We start from the raw sequence: 19663 nt of genomic DNA, 5'->3' as shown, positions 1-19663 counted from the left end.
AGTTTCCTCATCTGTAAGGAAAGGTTGTGAGATCATATGACTTTCGAGATGTGTTCCAAATCCAGATGCTGTTGCCATTATATCTGATCTGCCAAGATGAGCTCCAGATGGCAGCTTCCACACAGTGGCCACTTCCTCTTGGGTGGGGTGTTTTGGGGCTTCCTTCACCCACTGACCCCTTTCCTTGGCATCCTTATCCCCTTACATGAATGACGTTTTCCTTTCTCTGTGGAAGATTCTCTGGCTGCACCCATGTATTCATGATTCTCCATTAACGAGGGAATTTTTGCTAAGGTTGGGGCTTCTCTATGTTGCCCAGGCTAAGAAAAGTCATTCTTTTTGGGGGAGCTGACCTTGAAACCTTGAAATTAGCAGGATCCTAGAACCCTGAGGCTGCAGGAATTCAGTGAAGATCTTCAGGGTTTCTTTAGTCATTTATGCAGGACTGTGCCTCAGGTGCCCTAGAGACCCAGGGTGGGACTCATCTGAAAGGCCTCTGGGCATCTGACCCGTTTCAGAGTCCTCTTCCCTCAGGATGTTTTGAGTGTGTAGTATTGTGTACCAACAGGAACAAGGCGAAGGGCTGAGGCTAGAGAGAGAAAAGTGAAGTAATTTCTATCTTCACGGAGCTTAGGTTCTGCAGGAGACAACATGTGTGTGTGTGATATGTAATGTATAATATGTGTGTGTTGTAATACAGAGTTTATATTCTATGCGTATATATGTACAAGGACATAGAGACTGTGCACAAAATGAACACAAAATGAATAGTTTGTGGGGAGGGGCACTTGCAGTCAGAGGTGGTTTTCATGTAGTTTTCCTTGGTGCCCAAGATGAGTCTTGAAGGAAGATGGGGATTCCACAAGGTAGCCTGGGGCCTGGGAGACCAAACATGCTGCCTAAGTGTCCTAGCAGCCAGCCTAGAGTTCAGCACCACGGACAGTGGAATGGCCTTTGTGTGTGCTGGCTCTGGCCTGTCTGGCTTTTCTCACTTTCACTGGATCTTGTATTTCATGCCAAATGTCTCTCGGCACAAGATCCAGGAGGGGGCTCACTTTTACTTCCCTTTTCCTTTAATCCTGTAGTCCTAAAACCGCGGTGACGTCTGCTCTTCATGATAGGGTGGACCAGCTGGAGCAGATCCTCAGGTAAGAACACCCTCAGCCTTGGGCGGCCCAGTTGCCCACTTATCTGCAAGGCCTACTCAGACTTCTGTCTCTGCTAGCAATTACTCATGGTTGTGTGAATGAACTGCCAGCTGCCATCCTTATTTTCATCACTTTTAGCAACTTGTATTTATTCACCTCCCATTGTCCTGGCCTGTCCACTGTAAGAAGCAGGTTTAATGGGAATTCCTGCAACTGATGAGCCAAGAACATTACAGGGCAGAAGGGTATTTAGGAGACTGGGATGAGGGAACCTTTGCAGGGATCCTGGGACATACCTTTCTGGTGATGTTTTTAAACAAAAATCCATGTTCTTCATGTAGACTAGAGGCTGCCTAACCTTCCATAGCAGGATATTCCCAGCACTGGCAGGGTCCTTTACAGATAGCCTTCTTTCAGAGTCTTTGCTCTGGCAGATATCCCCCTCCCACATCTTCCTCTGACCCCCATCTCCCATTCCCCATCCTTCCTTTTCCCCATGTCAGGCCAGCCTGACCTAGTGAGGCCTGACTCTGGCATGAAAGCTGCTTCTTTATTTCCTTTTCATGCTGTTGAGAGGTGACTTGTGGTCATTTTCTTTCCATGGTATAACTTTGGAGCATGGCACTATGGACCAGCTTAATAGAAGAGGGCCCTTTAAAAATAACCTGGCTCTAGGTCATACTTTGGACAGTTAATGAGGAGGGTTGGGTTAGCGGGGGTGGGCTGGGAATGGGCAGTTGCACTTGGTAAATGTGAGCTGGGATCCTCCATTGCCCAGAACAGTGCTCTAGATTCTGCCAGAGGGAGATGGATGGAAGAAAACCTAGACCTGACCTAGGTTGGGAGAGGGACTGCACACTCTGCACACTGTGGAGCAAAGATCATGGGTCCTGTGGACAAACACAAATGTGACTTTGTTTTGTTGTGTTTTGGGGGAGGCTACAATTAGGGTGGAACATTTTTGGGGTATTAGGATGATAGCTAATCAGTGGAGGTGTTGTGGAAACCTGTGGTAACAGAGGTTGAAGGCTTGTGTGTTCGCCTCTGTCTTGAGGAGTCCAACTAGGGTGTTCAGGGGGCCATGTTTCCTCTTCCCTTTGGTAGCTACTTGAATGTGGTATGTTGTATGTAATGAGCAGGTGCTGTGGCCTGTGCCCACCCTTCACTACCCTGTTGTTGTCTTGTCTGCAGTGTGTCCGAGCTCCTGGAGAAGCATGGGCTGCAGAAACCCATTTCGTTTGTAAAAAACACCCAGGTGGATGCAGAGGAGGCCCGAAAACTGATGATCAGATTGACCAGGCACACTGGACGGAAGTGAGTAACCATGTCAGCCCATGGTATCAGCAGGTTTTGGGGCATGTCTTCTGCTGGAAGCTGTTTTGCAGGGCCCAACTTGCTCATGGCATCTGAAAGACATCATTAATGGGCTTGACTTTTCACTTTTTTTTTTAGTTTTTTGATGCCTTTTGTTTATATGTCATATTCATTTCCGAGTGTCCCTTCTCCCTCCCAGGATTCGGTGAGCCTTCCGTTGTAATAAAGGTTAAACAAAGGGCGTTTGTTGGCGTAGATGGCCCCCACCCTGAAGTCTCTTCCAACTCTGATTTGCTCTGCTTCCTGTGACCCCCTCATGCAGGAGAAGGGTCCAGCTGAGCTAGGGTGGGGCAGGTCTCATCCCTCCTCCTGGCCCAAATGCACCCTGTGCTCCTTCTTTTTCTTATCCTTTCTTGTTTGTTTTTCCAGTTCTCTTGTTTCATTAAGTATGCAAATCTTCCCTGACTACTTTCTGCTGTGAGAGAGGCTCATGATTCTTTTTGTCTCATGAAACCAAACAAAAACTGACCTCACTTAGTGACCTTCCCCCCATGTTCATATGTGTACATGTACAGGTGTGTTTGTACGTGTTCAGAGGCAGGTTTCATGCACATTTTCTAATTTGATCTTCACAACAGCCTTGGAGAGGGGAGTGGGGCAGGGGTATGACCCTATTTGATAGATGGGAAAACTGAGGAAGCGGCTCTCCCAAAGTGAAAGGGAGTTACTCGAGACACTGGGCATAGGTTCTGCTTCCTCTGACCCTGACCCAAAGGAGAGCCACAGGGTCAGACTGTTCTTGGGACGGGGTCTCCTTCTGTATGTCTGATAACAGATTCCATGTCATAGCCCCTTCTCCACTCTCACAAGAACAACCTGGCTCTGAGCCTGGGAAAGGACCTCCTTGGTGTCTCACTGTGTGTCAGAGAAGGTAGACTTCCCCAGGCCTGGCCATGTCCTGCTCTTCCTCTTTCTTACCCTGGACAGCTCCTCTGTTCCTTCTGTCTGACTAAGCTATTTTTGTGTGCCAGGAGCCATGTTAGATGCTGGGAGTGCACAGACAGCATCGACAAGGGCCTGCCCTCGAGGAGCTAATGTTCCACCTGAGGAGACCCACAGTAATGGAGGTGGGGGAGGCACTGGGTGCAGGAAGGGCTTCTCATGGAGGGCTCTCCGTGTTCTGCCTCCTGGGACTTGTTTGCCGTTTTGTGTGGCTGTGTTTTCTGTAGCTGTCTTCCCTTTTCCCTATCTCTGTGGTCTTGGATAAGGGCAGGGCAGGACTCAGATCACGTGTGTTGTGTCTATTGCTTGCTGCGCCTTGTTACTATGCACATGGTGATAATTCCTTTGTGCCATTAGTAGAGAATATGTCAGTCAATCTTTAGGAAGTTGTGTCAGTCATATTTTTAATGGGCACTTAACCCATGCTCCTCAGACATTTTGTCCTCATTACCCCAGTCCAGAATAAATCCAATCCAGTGGCCGCACCCAAAAGGTCAAAATGAGCTTGTCGATTTTCCCTCCTGTACTGAGAGAATAAAAGCAGCCTCTGGTCGTGCTGGCAAGCAGCTCTTCAGCTTCTGTGCCCTTCTCATGAGTGCCTGGACAGAGCAGGACTAGACCTCAGAACCCTAACCCTTGGGGGAGCTGGCTTAGGCTTCCATGGTGGGCTTGACTATCAGGGCAGGACCACAGAGTTGGCAGAGTGAGCCCCCTAGAGGGGACTGTTCCCAAGAGCCATATCCTAGCCATGTCCTCTCCGTCCTGGGGCCTGTCTGGCAGAGGCAGCCTTCTCCTACCTCAGCGGGCTCTTGGTATGTCTCCACAAAGGTGATGGGTAGCACTGTCCATCCCCAGAAAATACCTAGGAAACATTCATGGAAATGCTTATGCAAGTAAGGAGAGGAACTTCATTTATAGGCCCATTTCTGGGGTGTGTTTAGCAGGTTAGAGCCTGGAGGAAAGAAAGCTATGAAAAGACTGTTAGTGAACTAGGAAAGGTGGGAAAGGAACCTTCTGCAGTTCATTCAACCAACCAACAAATGGGCATTTATGAGGCACTGACTGTGTGCTTGTGGGTCTGCGAATAGGCCTTGATGAAGAGCCTCCCCACTCTGAGCATGAGGAAGACACAGAAGGTAAAAGCCACTGTGGTCCTTTCCCGAGGAGCACACTGTAGAGAGAGAGTTGAATCTGCAGTGTTTCAGGGTAGATGGGAGGTGATCTGTGCTAAGGACTAGCGAGAGAAAGGACCGTTCATTCTAGCAGGAGACAGAGTAGACACAGCAGATACCAAATCATCAGGGCTGGGCTCCCTGCTGAGCAGGTACCAGGAAGGCTCCATTAAGAAGGGGGCCCTTGTGTTGTCAGGGGAACAGGTAGTTCCTGGAGAAAGAATTGTTGAAGGATTGCCTTTGGGACTGGGTGACAGTCATGACAAAGGCCTGGTGACTGGAGATAAAGCATTGAGCATGTGTGTATGTATGTATGTGTGCATGTACATAGGTGTGTGCATGCCTGTGTGCATGTGTGTGTAAGTAAAGAAAGCTGACAGTGTGAGGTGAGAGGACCAGGGAGCTCTATGGGAGTGAAAGAGTCACTAAGTGATCCAGGTTGGGAAAGGAGGAGAGAGTGTAGCCTGTCCAGGATGGTGGCCTGGGAATGAGCAGGAGGAAGATGAAGTGTCCTGGTGAACAGAGGCATGTGGGAGACATGGAAGGATGGGAGATTGTGGTTGGATAAAGGTAGATAACAGCAGCCAGAATCTGTTGGGTCAAGTGATGGCAGTGGTTACTGAGTGATGGTGATAGAGGTCAGAGGTGGACACGGGGATGGGACCCCTGGAAGCTGGGTTGGGTCTGAGAGAAGGTACCACCAATCCTGGGAGTGCAGGGCCATCCAATGGGAGCCAGGAGATGACTGGACATCTCCCCATCTGGAGTGGGTCTTCGGCTGTGAGGCTGAGATAACTGGGGACAAGAGACAGACAGAGGAGGCTGGAGAGGAGGTTGGTTTTCGGTCCTCTCAGATTCAGGGTCACAAGAGTACAGAGGGTAAAGGTAGTGAGAGGTCTTTAGTCTTTGAGAATGGGCCCATTTGGGTAGCAGCTGTTGGGAGGCGCTGTGTTGCTGAAAGTGTGATCTGTTGTGGTGGTGTGGGCCTGGTGCCCTGTGGTTGTGGCCACTACTATGTGGTCAATCTGTAGAGATTTTCCTTACAGCTCTGAATTAACTTCGCCTAGAGCCAAACTATTGGCATCTGTGGGGGTCATGAAGTAGACTGTGTTTCCTATGTTTCCTCCTCAGGAGAGTTTCACAGAGACTCGTATCAGACTGGATTCTGGACCTTTTCTGAAAACTCCTTATTTTTTTGAGTCATGAAGGAAATGACCTGATTTTGTGAGAAAACCGGCTGAAAGCATTAGAAACTTTTCAGTAAATGCTTATCAGGTTTTCATTTTTATCATGTTCTGAAGCAAACATTTGAAAATAACTTGCTGTTTACTGATTTTACCAAATGTAGACTCCCTGTTATTATTTGTCAGTAACTTGGTTTCCTCAGCTGTAAAGTGGTGATGATAATACTACCTCCCTTCTAGGGTCCTTGGGAGGAGCAAGTGGCCTTGCACCTCCTGGGGCTATGGAATGCTGACTGTTACTGTTATTGTTTTATCAAGAAAAGATTAAATTGCTAAAACTGTCAGACTTTCTGATCTAGAGAATTCCAGATTTGAAAGAAACATCTTTGACCATAGAATCCAACCCATGAAGAGAGTTAGCCCTGTCCATAAAGTACTTTCCCAAGTGTGTTGGGCACTGGGCAGAGTTCTTGGGACCTTCAGTAGCCTCCATTGTAGTGGGGGAGACAGCCCACCCAAGGGTGGGTGGGGAGGTCGAAGAGATGAAGGTCCCTGGCATAGGGACTTGGAGGAGAGTCTGCAGAGTCAGAGGCATAGCCTGCTTGTCCATCATCCTTCAGAGGAGGTTGTGGGAGGAGGGACAGGCCGTGGGGTGGAGGCTTCTTCTGATGAGACATGTAGCCCAGGTGCAGAATGTGCTAAGGTGAGTCATGTCCAGAGGAGAGGCCTGCCCAAGACCAGCTCCAGTGCCACTTTGGAAACTTTCTTAGAGCATTTTGTGTGGCATTTACCTGGCATCCAGAAGGTGCTGATTGACAACCCCTCTCCTCTTCCACTTATCCAGTTCTGGGGCCATGAAAGGAGAAGCATGTGTGGTGGCATCTGTAAGGGGAGAGGGAGCAGAGGGGATGTTGGCCAGCTTTCCAGATCCCCCCCCCCCCCCCCCAATCATTTTCTCACCTGGAACTTTGAGTCCCAAGCATGTTAACATTCATTCACTCACTCACTAGCCTCTTATCCATTGCCTGATGCGAGCACATCTTGTGGGGACCGCCTATGGAACAGCAGCTGGAGTGGTGCCCCATGAGCTGGGATTGAGGGTCACATGCAGAAAAGTCATGTTTCTTTCCTTTGTAGGCAGCCTCCGGTCAGTGAGTCTCATTGGAAGACGTTGCTGCAGGATATGTTGGCTATGCAGAGGACGGTCTACACATGTTTGGAACCAGAAGCTTGTTATGAGGTCACTACATTCTTCTCCTTTATTTGAGCCATTCCCCCACATTGCCATTTGTCTGTTATTATGAAGGAGGTTGGCTTGGAAGCTCAGTGTGGGGTTTGCTGGTCACTCAGCTGGGGCATCTCTTAGTTATTTAGAAGGGATTTATATTGCCACCTAAGCCCTCTTGGTTCTGATGGAGAATGGACCTTCTGGCATTTTGTAAGAAACAAAAGCCATTTCTGTGATAGATGAACTCAGCTAGAAAGTCTTCGATTTGAATGTTCCCATTGGGTAGATACCAGCCAGAGCCACGTTGGGTGCCTTGACCCAGGTGGCCAAGCTCATTCTGCTGTCACAAAGCAGAGGCTATTGATGGAGTGAGAGCCAAGAAAAAACACAGTCACGGCTTAATACATGAGACATTGCGCCAGGCACACACAGATGGCTGAAGAATCCCCTTTAAATGCGATGCTTGTTCAACGCTTGACTGAGCACTGAGTCCATTGGCAGTGTGTCCCCGCGGGCCCTCGATGGCCTCCTCTCGGTTTGCTGTTTGCACTTAACAGTGAAACTTGAAATCCAATTTCAGGAGGAAAGACTCTGTATGCATTTCATGTCTAGGACAAAGCTGTCATCAGTATTTCTGAAGTGCTGTTATTACGTTGGAGCAGAATTATGCCCATGTTTGTGTATTTGCATATTTTCGTTAATATTCCACACGAAGTGTGTGGGCCTTGAATAAGTTTCTTCATGGAGTCATCTATCTCAGAAACTTGACATCCTTTAAAAGTTTAATATTATCTTAAACTCTTTTTATTATAGCTTACAGCTTTAATTGCTTATGGCCGCCAATCTTCATCTCCTGGGAAGGCATTTGAAAGCATATTAAAAGAATTTTGAAAAAGCTATTAAAATGGTCTGTAGGAGATGCAATTAGGACTGAACCATTCCTTCCCTCTTCCTCACCCCCAAAGCAATATATTTTAAGTGATGCTGCTGCAGTTTTCCTTCAGGACCTCATGGGTTAATTTTTTGAGGGAGGAAGGGGAGGTGTGAATTCAGACAGAAGGCATTTGTGACTATGTTATGGGACCATTTTCAGATGTTATGAGAAAAAGCTTTCAGACTGGGTGATTGTCCAACTGACTCCATAGAGTTACAAGAGAGTGTGGCACAGGGGAAGGCACACTGGTTCTGGGTTCAAATCTTGCTTCTAGGGCAAGTTGTTTAACTGCCCTGGTCCTGTTTCCTTTTCTGTAAAATAAGAGCTGGATTGGGACAGCAGCCCCAGATTGAGAATTCCTGTTCTGAGGTGATATTGTGCTCTCCTTGGCAGATGGACAAGCTCTCCAGGGCTTCCTGGCCAGGGACACTTTGACCAGAAGGGGCCATGGAAGAAAGGGCCTGGCTGCTGCCTCTTGGCCCTGGGGAGGCTGGCATTTCATCCTGATGCCATGGGGGCAGGATTCTCCAGTAGCGGGGGGCTCATGACAGTCATGAGTATCTCTCTGCCTCGCTCCCTGCTGGAGCCCCAGCACAATTCTCTATGTTGGTTTTGGGGCAGACCTAGTCTGAATGTAAACTGCCTCAGCTGTAGGCTTTCTGGTTGCTGCGTATTAGCTTCATGTTAATTGGCCCTGTTCTGTGTCTGGCCCAGCATCCTCACTCATCAGTGACTTGTTTTCTTCAAGCGCTTTTCGGCAGCAGGTCAGGTGGGCTGAGGAGGTTGGTCCTTTCACAAGTAATCGGTGAAGGAGCCAGCTCTTTGATGTGGGATGTGCCTCCTCCTCCTCCGCCAGCATCTGGGGCTCATGTTCAGACTCAGAATGTGGTTCCTTTGGGCGGGGCATGGGAGTGGGGGTGAGGAGTTCAGGTTGTTTCCCGCCCTCCATGCCGGCTTTCAGGGAGTTGTGCTCTGGGTTTGAATGTTTCTTTTTCTCTTCTTTACCTAATTTGGATCCCCACTTTATCCAGATCTTCACGGAAAGCCTCCTGTGCTCCAGCCGCCTAGACACGCTCCACCTGGCAGGCCAGATGATGCAGCGCAGTGCTGGGGTGAACGGCCCCCAGAAAGGGAAGGCTCCCTTCAGGGTCAGCTATGAGAAGAGCGTGGCCCTGGTGTTGGCTGCCAGCCGAGAGTACTTCAACTCCTCCACCAACCTTGCCGACGGCTGCATGGACTTGGCGAGGTACGGGCTCAGCCCCCCTTTCTTTATAGAAAATCTAATGAGTGTTAGTCGTGTGTGTTAGGAAATGGATTCTTTTCTGGCCGCCTTCTAGTGCTGGGCTGTGGGGGAGATCTCCAGGGAGATCAGGAATGTGCCTGTTAATATGAGGAGCCTCAGTCCCTCTCTACATCCTTAACTGTTAACTGATAATTCTGTGATGCTGAGATCTTTCCATGGGCTGCTGCTAGACTGAATGATGGAGGAGGTTTGGGAATCCCATTTCCTGAATATTTCCCAGTGCAGGTGAGTAGTGGCTGTTGGGCTCCCAAACTAAAAGGATCCTTGCAGCCCCAGAGAGAGCCTAGAGGACACATTAGGTCCTCTGACCCTAAGTGCGAAAGGGTGTTCTCTGAATTAGGAGCACCAAGTATTAGCACTGGGACACACCTTGCAGGCTTATCACTTTACATCCAAGAAAGCTAATGTCCTGAGTGCACCCCTCTGGGGAGAGGTGGCTTCTGCCAGCTGTGAAGGGATCCCCTGGGCTGGGCCAGGTCATCCAGAGAGGCTTCTGGGCCCCAGCTCCACAGTGCCTGGGCCTTGGAGGAACTTTGGGTTAAGAAGTCAGCGCCCTGGCTGTCTAGCTTCAGTCAGTCCTTCAGTCAAGCATTTATTAAGCACTGTCCCTGGTTTTCTTGATCTTGGGAGTGCGGGAGCCACTTGGCTGCCACTGATGCTGTGTGGTCTCAGGAGTCACTGCTTCCTGCCGACCTGGCCACTCTCATTGAGCTCTGGGCTTGCACGTGTGGAAGCTCAGTGACTTGGCCAAGGTCCTGTGGGGAGTCAGCAGCCAGAGCCCACCCATGGAACTTGTCCTGTGGGCTCTCTCCAGGCTCTGGCCATCGGCTTCTCAGGCTTTGTTGCCCCAGAGGGCCTGGTCATAGGTCTCCCCACCGTGGCTGTACTTGGTACAGTAACAGTCCAGTGTTGACCTGCCTTTCCCCAGAAGATTTTCTCTGTTGTCTGGAGTTAAAATGAAAATTTTCAAACTGCCAGAAGTTTAAATCAATAGCCTGTAATCATCCCAAGGCCTCTCCTCACAGTTGTAGGTGATTACCAGCTCCCTGACAGTCTCTGGATATGGCCAATAAAAAGGCCTCTGGGGCCATTTCAATTAGTCAGCCAGTACTGCTGAGTGTCAGCCATGGCAGAAGGACCTCTTTCAGCATCCTCCTGGCTCCCTTGGAGTGCCAGCACCAGGCACATGCCTGGCCAGAGGAGGGACTTCAGCCATTCTTGGTGATTGGTCAGTTGGAAGGAGAGGCTGGTGCTTGTTTCCTTCACCAGTTTGAAGGACCCTCCTGGGAAGGGGCATAGATCATAGAGCCTCTGAGGCTGGGTCCCAGCCTCCCTCACCAGTCTGACAGATCCAGGTTTCAGTGTCATCTCAGCCACAAACCATCTGTGCCTCTGAGTGTCTCTGGGCCTCAGTTTTCCCATTTGTAGAGTGGGAATGAGAGTAATTAAACAGTCCTTTTCTTAAGTGTGAAGGATACCAACATGGAAAGGTGTGGAAAGACGTAGTGACAGTTGTCTGGGTCCCTCCAGGCCCTTTCTTACCTGAAGGCTTCTAAAGTCACATGACTTTGCATAGCCATAAGGAGGTTGGGGGTTGGGAGGGGAAGTCTCTTCAGGGTCTCTCTCCCCCTGCTGGAGATCCTTGCCCTTTCCAAATGAACGTCACATGATTTAGTTTATTATTATTTACCCGTAAGTAGTGATTGCCTGTGTTATGTGGCCAAGTTTGACTCATAATGGCTGATTTCCCTGTCTTTGTTGGAAAGCTCTATTGATTTCGGTGGGCCAACCGGCTCCTCCTCAGCTGCAGACGGTAGGAAACAATGACTTTTGCTTTTTCCCAGCAAGGTTTTAAAGGAACTTGATTTTCTGGAATTGATGCCTTCTCTGGGAGATAATTATCTTTTCTCCAGCTGGGTTGTTAAACTGGACAAAATTGTTTGAAGTACTTCATGTATTTTCCTGGCTCCCTTGAGGGATCGTATTTTTCCTTCATATGAAGAAAACATCCAGTGCAATCACCTTTGAGACCCAGGTTTTGGTTTGCTCTAATTATTTTTGGCAGGAGGACCTCAGGGATTCTCGTGTAAAAGTCGAGCCTCCCCCTGCTCCCTGACCCCCACCCCCAACCTCCCTCTGCCTCTGTCCATGCTGCTCCCCTGCTCCCAGCCCTGCACCAGAGACAGAGCTTCCTTTAGGGTAGCTTCCGAGGGCTCATCAGCAGCTTCATGCTCTTCTCTGTCACTGTTGGGATCACGTTGCCAGTGAAAGTCCCAGGCCCCCAAACAGTAGGGCGGGGGAAGGCTTCAGTGGATGCCAATCTCCTCCTGCAGGAACCCCCTGTCTTGGAAGATCACAGTCCCACACTGGAATTTTCTCCTTTCTGACCCTGCTGGTGTCAGCCCAACTTTGCTTTCCCGAGCTTTTCTTCTTTGACTTTTAGGACTCTCCATCTGGTTCTCCTTTGTGCTGCCCTACTGGTTACCTACCACTTTCCTCTGTTTCCCATTTGTGGAAACCAGAGAACCCTCATAAGCACCTGCAGGTTTGTTAGAATATCCCAGAATCCCATAGAATGTGAGAGCCCAGAAGGACTCGAGAAACTGCAGAAGAAGCAGTGGCCAGTTTGGAGGTCCAGGCTTGGGTCTAGCTGTGGGCCCTACTGTTTGCACCTTGGATCACCTTGGATGGTGTCTTTTCACCTGTAAAATGAGTGGGTTGACTGAAGGGGTTGCTGTCAGGGGGAACAATTTCCTTATGTTATAGATGGGGAAACAGAGGCCTCAAGGAGCAGAATCATGTGCCTAAAGCCGCCCTATGATCTGTCAGTGGCTTCAGCCATACACACTGTTTAGCAGGCTTAGCCTTATTCTGTCCTCCCCCCTTTTCTCTCCCCCACATCCCCACCCCATCCTGCATAGACAGGAGATGAATGGAGAGGTGACATTTCTGGAATGAGGGTCAGAGTGAAGAGACTAGGGTGAGACAGAAATGTCTGAATCTCAAATCTCAGGCCAGCTATCTTGAAAATCTTTGACCTTCCCATGCCAGGAGGCCTTCAGGTCTCTGAGGGTGGTCCTGACCCCTCAGATACCGTCCAACCCCAGGCTTCTCTTTACTGCAGCAGGTGGGCATTCGTTGTTGAGGACCCCCTGTGTGCCCAGCTCTAGGAGTGTGGTACAAAGAAGGAGAAAGCCTCTGCTTTCAAAGAGCTAGCAGTCCAGCAGATACATTCTCAGTCAGTCCGTCAGTCAGTCTATCAACACGTACTAAATGGAAGCAAAATAAAGGCTAGATCATGGTGAAAATGGCCAATCGAAGGCAGTAACCCAGCGGAATTCTCAGCATTCCCCCACAAACTACTTCAAAACAACACCTCCAGTCAAACTTTGGAGTGGCAGAGCCAACGAAAGGTCAGAGTGAGATATTTTTCTGGCCTAAGAGAACTTAGCAGTTCTGTAAGAGGGGCTTGACACTGAGGAGGAGGCCTGTCTGAAGCACACACACGTCATGGTGGCAGCAGCAGCTTTGGGAGCTCTCAGTCCAGAGAAGAGAGGGGGTCAGACAGCTGGTCAGGATGAGATTACAGGAGACTCTTTGCTAGCACTGGCTACAGCTGGTGTGGATTGGCAGCTCTGTTGCCCACATGCAGTTCTGGGGGTAGAGGAATACTTGTGGTCAGTCACAAGGAAGCCAGGACTGTGGTTGCAGTTCCAAGGCAGAGAGGGGCACTCGCTCTTGAGCCTGCAGGAGAGAAGAGGCTCCTCCTGGGTAAAGACCATATCACAGACCAAGAGAGCAGTGACCACACCTCTCCCAGGATCACAGCACTTGGAAGCACCAAAAACTTGAAGACCCCTCCAGACCTAGCTCTGAAAACAGCAGCACAAAAAAAGCCTGATGCTTGGGAGAGTGCCTTCCCACCCCCAGGGGAGCAGAATCCAACTTTAACCTAAAGATCTAAGTGAAGAAATGGGCTAGAAAAATGAGCAAACAGCAACACAAAGAACCTGAGTGTAAAAAACCACCATGGTGACAGGGAGATTAAGACACAAATCAGAACAGAACAGTGTGAAAAGAGCCACACACAGAGCCTCAGAGAAGACTCAAGCCCAACAAGAATTCCGGGAAGAGCTAACAGCAGAGATCGGAGTGGGAAGGGAAAAACTGGGAAACAAAATGAGTGTGATGCAAGAAATTTAAAAAAAGAGAATTAACTTGGTAAAAGAGGCACAGAAATATTGAATAAAATAAAACCTTAAAAATCAGAATTATAAGGGAAAACTTCCCTAATATATTAGATCCAGAGGATTAAATAGAGATTAAAATATCTACCTCCTGAAAGCAGTCTCAAAATGAAAACTCTCAGGAATATTCTAGCCAAATTCTAGAGCTCCAGTTCAAAGAGAAAATACTTCATGCAGCCAGAAAGAAATCATTCATGTAACTTGGAGCCATAGTCAGGATCAGAAAAGATCCGGCATCTTCTATGTTAAAGAATCAGAGGGCTTGGGATATGAATTCTGGAAAGCAAAAAAGCCAGGATTAAAACCAAGAATAACCTGTCCAGCAAAACTGAGTATATTTCCCTTGAGGGCAAAAAATGAAGTTTAATGAAATAAGGACTTTGAAGCATTTTTGATGAAAAGACCAGGGCTAAATGGAAAATTTGACTTTCAAACACAGGAATCAAGAGAAGTGTAAAAAGGTAAACAGAAAAGAGGAAACATAAGGGCCTCAGTAAAATTAAACTGTTTGTGTTCCTATGTAGGAGGATGATACAAGACTTTTATCATTATTACAGCAGCTAAAAGGAGCTTATAGAGAAAGAGGACATGGGTGTGACACAATTATGTTGGGATGATCTCCAGAAGAAATAAAGGAGGTAGAAAGGTATGCAGTGAAAGAAGGAGGAAGGGAGATGGAGAAAGGGGAAATTTTTCTCCATTAAGAGTCATGCAAAGAACAGCTTTTATAGTGAAAGGGGAAATGGGGCATGGGTGGTGTGCAGTGCTTGAACCTTATGTCATCAGAATTGATTCAAAGAGAGAAGAATATACGTGTGTTTGTGTGTGTCCATGTATGTCTGTGTGTATATATTACACATTCAGTTGTATGTAAACATCTGGCTCACACGGTGGAGAAATAGAATGGGAAGGGGATAAGAGAAAGGAAGTCGCTGTAATCAGACAGATTAAGGGGGCAGTGGTCAGAATCACAACAGACTTTTGAGGAGGGACAGGGTCAGAAGAGAGAAGGACAGACAGAAAGTGGGATGGAGGGAAGCACAGCCATCACAGCTGTGAACATGAGTTGGATGAACTCACCATAAAGAGAAGCAGCCGACGATTAGAAGCTAAAATCTAACCCTTATTGTTTACAAAAGACAGATTTGAAACACAGAGACACACACAGATTTAAAATGATGGACTGGAGCAGAATCTCTTATGCTTCAGCTGAAATAAAAAAAAAAGGCAGGGACAACCATCATGATGTTAGATAATGCAAAATCAAAATATAGATATATACCTAATTAAAAGAGCTAATAAGTGAAACTACATTTTGCTAAAAGGTGCTATTGACAATAAGGTAATATAAAATTTTTTACAACAAGTTTGTGTAATAGAGGCCTAAATTCTCAAGTGTATAATTTATAAAAATAAGTACCATTGCCCAATTGTCAAAGGACAAGCACTTTTCAGACAAAGAAATCGAAGCTCTCTACAGTCATATGAAAAAGTGCTTTAAATCACTGTCCGTTAGAGAAATGCTGATTAAAGGAAGTGTGTGGTTCCATGTCACACCTGTCAGAAATAACAAGTACTGGAGGGGATGAGGGAAAATAGGCCCATTAGTGAATTGTTGGTGTAGTAGTGAGCTGGTCCATCCCTTCTAGAGAACAATTTGGATGTGCCCAAGGGATTATCAAACTGAGAATACCGTTTGACCCAACAATGCCACTGCTGGGTCTGAATCCAGGACACCAGAGAAACAGGAAAAGGATCTATTTGTACAGAAATATTTATAGCAGCTCTGTTTTTAACAGAACATCTTTATTTAAAGTTTCGAGTTCCAGCATCTGTCCTTCCTTCCCCTTCCCTGAGATGGTAAGCAATCAGATAGAGGTTATACATGTGAATAGAAGAAAAAAATGAGAGTGAAAAGTAGCCTGCTTCAGTCTGTACTCAGACGCCGTCAGTTCTTTCTTGGGAGGCACGCAGCACGCTTCATTGTGAGTCCTTTGGGACTGTCTCGGATCATGGCGTTGTGAGAATGGCTCCATCATTCACAGTGGTGTCTACAGCATCCTCCTGGTTCTGCTCGTTTCACTGTTCATCAGTTCATATTTTTCCAGGTTTTTCTGAAATCCTCCTGCTCATCATTTCTTACAGCACAGTAAGAATCTGTTACAATCCTGTACCACCTCCTATTCAGCCATTCCCCAATTGAGGAGCATCCCTTCGATGTCTAGTTGTCAGCCAACACAAGCAGAGCTGAATAGTAGCTCTTCTGTCCAAGAATTGGACATTGAGGGGTAAGGACACTTATCAATTGAGGAATGACTGAGCGAGTTGTTGCGTGTGGTGGTGGTGGTGTACTCTTGTGCTATAAAAAATACAAGGGAGGTGGATTCAGAAAAAAAGATGGCAGCCCCTTTGTGAACAGATGCAAAGTGGAGTGAAAATTCCTGGGAGACCAGTGTGCATAGGAACAGGAACGCTGGAATGATAAGCAGCTGTGGAAGACTGGGTCCCAGCAGAGCCAAAGGACTCGTGATGAAAAAATGCCACCCACCTCCAGAGAGAGCTGGTGAGCTCCGCGTGCAGTGTGAAGCTCACTCTTCTCATGTTCTGTTGCTTTTTTCAGTATGTAAATGTTTCATGTGATTTCATTTACATAATTGATAATCAGGTTTCTTGCCTTCTCAGTGGCTGGGGGCGGGCTGGGGAGAAGAGGGTTTGGAGCTCAAAGTCCAATCAGAATGCTGAAATAAGTAAAGAGCACATTGAAGAAAAGACAAGGTCATTAAAGATAGCATAGTTATGCAGGATGGGGTCAGGGTACGTTTCTGGGATCACAGTCACCCTCAGAAGCTGGGGACAGAGCCATCTGGTCTTGGTCCCCTTGCCCAGCATGTTGGAGATGACTTGTTACCTCTGCTTTCTGGGGGACTCCCTCCCACTGACCCAATGGGAATACGGACGGAGAAGCATTTGCTCCTCTTCACCTGACTGGACCTTGTGTGTGGTGTAGGCTGTTCTTTGTGGGTTTCCCCTCATCGGTTAGCTCACTCACTCTTCGAACATAGATTCCAAAAAGCCTGCCTGGGGTATCTGTAGCACCAGCAGTTGGCACAGGACTGTGACACTCGCCAGATGCTCAGTCAACACTCTTGTGTCGGGCTGCTCTGGGTCCTTCTGCGCTGCCTCATCCTGGTGTAGGGGGAGCTTGGGCTCCCAAAGGTGCTTCCTGCTGAAGGGAGGTCCTGGGAAGCCAGCAGAATCCCCAGGCTAGTCCAGCGAGAGGCTTGACTTTATGCCCTTGTTCAAGGACTGACCTAATTGATTTTGGAGATGCTGATCACAAGGTTGATTTTTGGCTATGGCTACTCATAGAAAGCATTGAAGAGGTGAAATCTGTCTGTGGAAGGACAGTCTCATACCACAGTGCCCCAGAACTCTGAATTGGGAGGGGTCTGTAAAGACCTGTTTGAGATGCATTCTTGGCAAGGGCCTAGGAGAGCTAAACTGTGGTCCTGACCTCCGCTTCAGCCTGGCCAGGGTCAGTAATTTCTACTACTGACCACTGCTGCCCTCTGAGTGCAAAGGATATTCAGTAACTTTAATGTAACTAACCCCAGTACACTGGGGGAAGCTTAGTCCCCAAGCATTTATGAAGTACCTACTGTGTGCTTTGCTGCCCCCAGGATACTTTGGGATTCCAGTATCGCACTTTATCCACGACTTCTGGGTCAGTGTCCATGGGTCACACGGGGCATTGTCCCATTTGAGGGTCTTCCACACACGGCAGGCAGAAAGGTTTTCCAGAAGTGATAGGAATGCTTTACTTTTACAGGAAAACAGTTACCTCCTGGGTCCCTTTTGTTACAGAAAACAAACCAACCAAAATAGCTGCACATTTCAAACCAGCTGAGGGCCAGCGCCTGTGCTTTCATCTCTGGAGGTGCTCCTTGCCCCGGTGCAGATTGCCCTCCACCTCTGCCTTGCCTTGTAGACTCAGGGGTCACACAACTTGCTGGTGTTTGAACTGGGATCTGAACTCCTGTCTTCCTGCCTCTGAGCCCTCTGCCCTGGCTGGCCAACTGCTTCTCAGGCTATCTGGCTGTTCTTCCTGCTGAGGTCTTTTGTTTCCTAGGTCCTGTTTGCAGCTGATCACAGACTGTCCCCGGGCTGTCCAGGAGGAGCTTGATCTCATTCGAGCCCTTGGCTACCTCGAAGAGTTTGGGGTGAAGAGCCTTCCTTTGCAAGGTGAGATGTCCTCTTTGTCCTCCTATCAGTAGTGCGGTTGTTCAGTCATTCAGTCAGGCCTGACTCTCTGTGACCCCTTTTGGAATTTTCTTGGCAAAGATACTGGAGGGTTTCCTTCTCCAACTCATTTTACAAATGGGGAAACGGAGGCAAACAAGGATGAGTGACTTGCCCAGGGTCACACAGCTAAGAAGTGTCTGAGGCTGGATTTGAATTTGGGTCTTCCTTATTCCAGGTCTGGTGCTCTTATCTGCATCATCACCCAGCTACATTCCATTAGCACGGAGGGCCGTTGAAAGGAACAAATGACACATCTGAGCCCTACGTCATTTGTAATGATTTAAAAGCTAATTAAAAAAGTGTCCGTACTGTCAGAGGTAGCATGGCTAAGGATAGAGTTGGCCTTAAAGCTGGGCAGATGTGGGATCAAGTCTTCCCACTGACACCCTCTGACTGTGTGGCCTGGGAGTGTCACTGCAGGGTGAGTGCTGAGCTGCTTCAGTGGAGGGAGTTTCCTCACTTGGGAATTTCCTGCATCAACTGGGCCCCACTCCAGGCCCTGACCCTTTTTGTATTGTTTGTCAAATGTGTTTGGACGAAGCATGGTGCCGGGCAGTTGGACTTTTGAAAACTCAAATGCTCATTTACTCCATGGAAGTTCATCCAGCCTCCTCTTGGCCAATAGGAGTCCTGGGCCTTGTGACTTGAATCCAGCCATGGGAGGGTCTCCCATCCTCTGCCAGACCCACGATATGGTCCCACATCCTGGCTTTGTCCCCGACTCCCGGGGGGACCGTCCAGCCTGTAGAACAAGCAGCTTGTCCTCCTGGACTTCCAAGGAGCATGTTAGCGCTAGAAGCCTGGAATCGTGTCATTGTGTCAGATCCAGAGTGTCTGTGCCCCCACGTGGGAGGCCCCTGCCTAGGAACAAAGCTCAGGGAAGACCACCCAAAAAGAAAGGGGACAGAAAGGCAGACCCTCACTCCTGCTCAGCTGCTGGACAGCGGATGGAGCCTGAGGATGGAGACTATCCAGAGGCGAAAGGCCCTGAGTGAAGCTTCTCTTGGAACAACGGAATGTCTACTCAGTGCTGGATGCTCCTGGCAGCGTTTTCTGTCTCTGCGTGTAGAAGGATCATTTTCATAAGATTTTACTGTGATTTGGCTTCTTCAGACATTCATGGCCCAACTCTTAGTTCCCAACAGAGTGACTCCTCTCTAAGCCACCTCAGTGGTCAGCCTTGGGGCTCCTGCCTCGCTTGGGGACAGCGCTCTTCGGGAGGACCTTGGTGCTGACATCCAGCTGTCATAGTCATTTTGCCTGGTGGGGCCCAGCAGAATGTCCACTCTGCTTTAGGTTCTCCCAAGTTCTTCTCTTGTCTGGGCCAAAGCCTCTTGGTTTCTTTTCCTGATCTTCACGTGACATAGACCCGGATCCTTCACTGTCCCCAGTGCTCTCAGAACTGACAGGGATACTCCGGATGTGGGAAGTGAGGGCAGTTGTGCTCCTCCTTCCTGGAAGCCTTGCCCCTTTGGTGGCTGCCCCCTTTACCCTGTGGACTCTGAGGGAGAGGCTGTGTCACCTGAACCCCCAGGTCTCTTAAAGACAGACTACTTTTTTACTGTTTGGTCCTCGAGTGTCATCGGTGCCAGATAGAGTGCTCCCCAGGGCAAAAGGGGCCAGTGCATTCCTGAGAAGGGACTGATGTGGCTGGAGCAGGGCTCCAGGACAGTCACTGTGGCATTGTGTGGGGGGCTGCCCATAAGCCGTAGGATTCCCAGCCTCGGAGGTTGAGGTTGGCTGAGATTGAGCCGTGGGGTGGTAGTAGTGAAGGTGGAATGACTAAGGATTCATGAGTCACCCCACTTGGATAGAGGATCAGGAGCGCA

The 19663-nt window shown here is 48.5% G+C and overlaps 1 protein-coding gene across 1 annotated transcript in view; it reads left to right on the top strand.

Moving 5' to 3' along the window:
- Positions 1–19663, top strand: part of NBAS (NBAS subunit of NRZ tethering complex) — a 280935-nt gene that overhangs the window by 106856 nt on the left and 154416 nt on the right. The window contains exons 27-31 of the mRNA XM_072642657.1: positions 1086–1148; positions 2340–2462; positions 6958–7060; positions 9014–9228; positions 17662–17774. Of these exons, the coding sequence (XP_072498758.1) occupies positions 1086–1148; positions 2340–2462; positions 6958–7060; positions 9014–9228; positions 17662–17774 (617 nt within the window). The remainder of the gene's footprint in view (positions 1–1085; positions 1149–2339; positions 2463–6957; positions 7061–9013; positions 9229–17661; positions 17775–19663) is intronic.

Source organism: Notamacropus eugenii, chromosome 1, assembly GCF_028372415.1.
Source record: "Notamacropus eugenii isolate mMacEug1 chromosome 1, mMacEug1.pri_v2, whole genome shotgun sequence".
In the NCBI taxonomy this organism is placed as follows: Eukaryota; Metazoa; Chordata; class Mammalia; order Diprotodontia; family Macropodidae; genus Notamacropus; species Notamacropus eugenii.
Note: the sequence above shows the minus strand (reverse complement) of the source record. Positions and strands in the feature narration are given on the sequence as shown.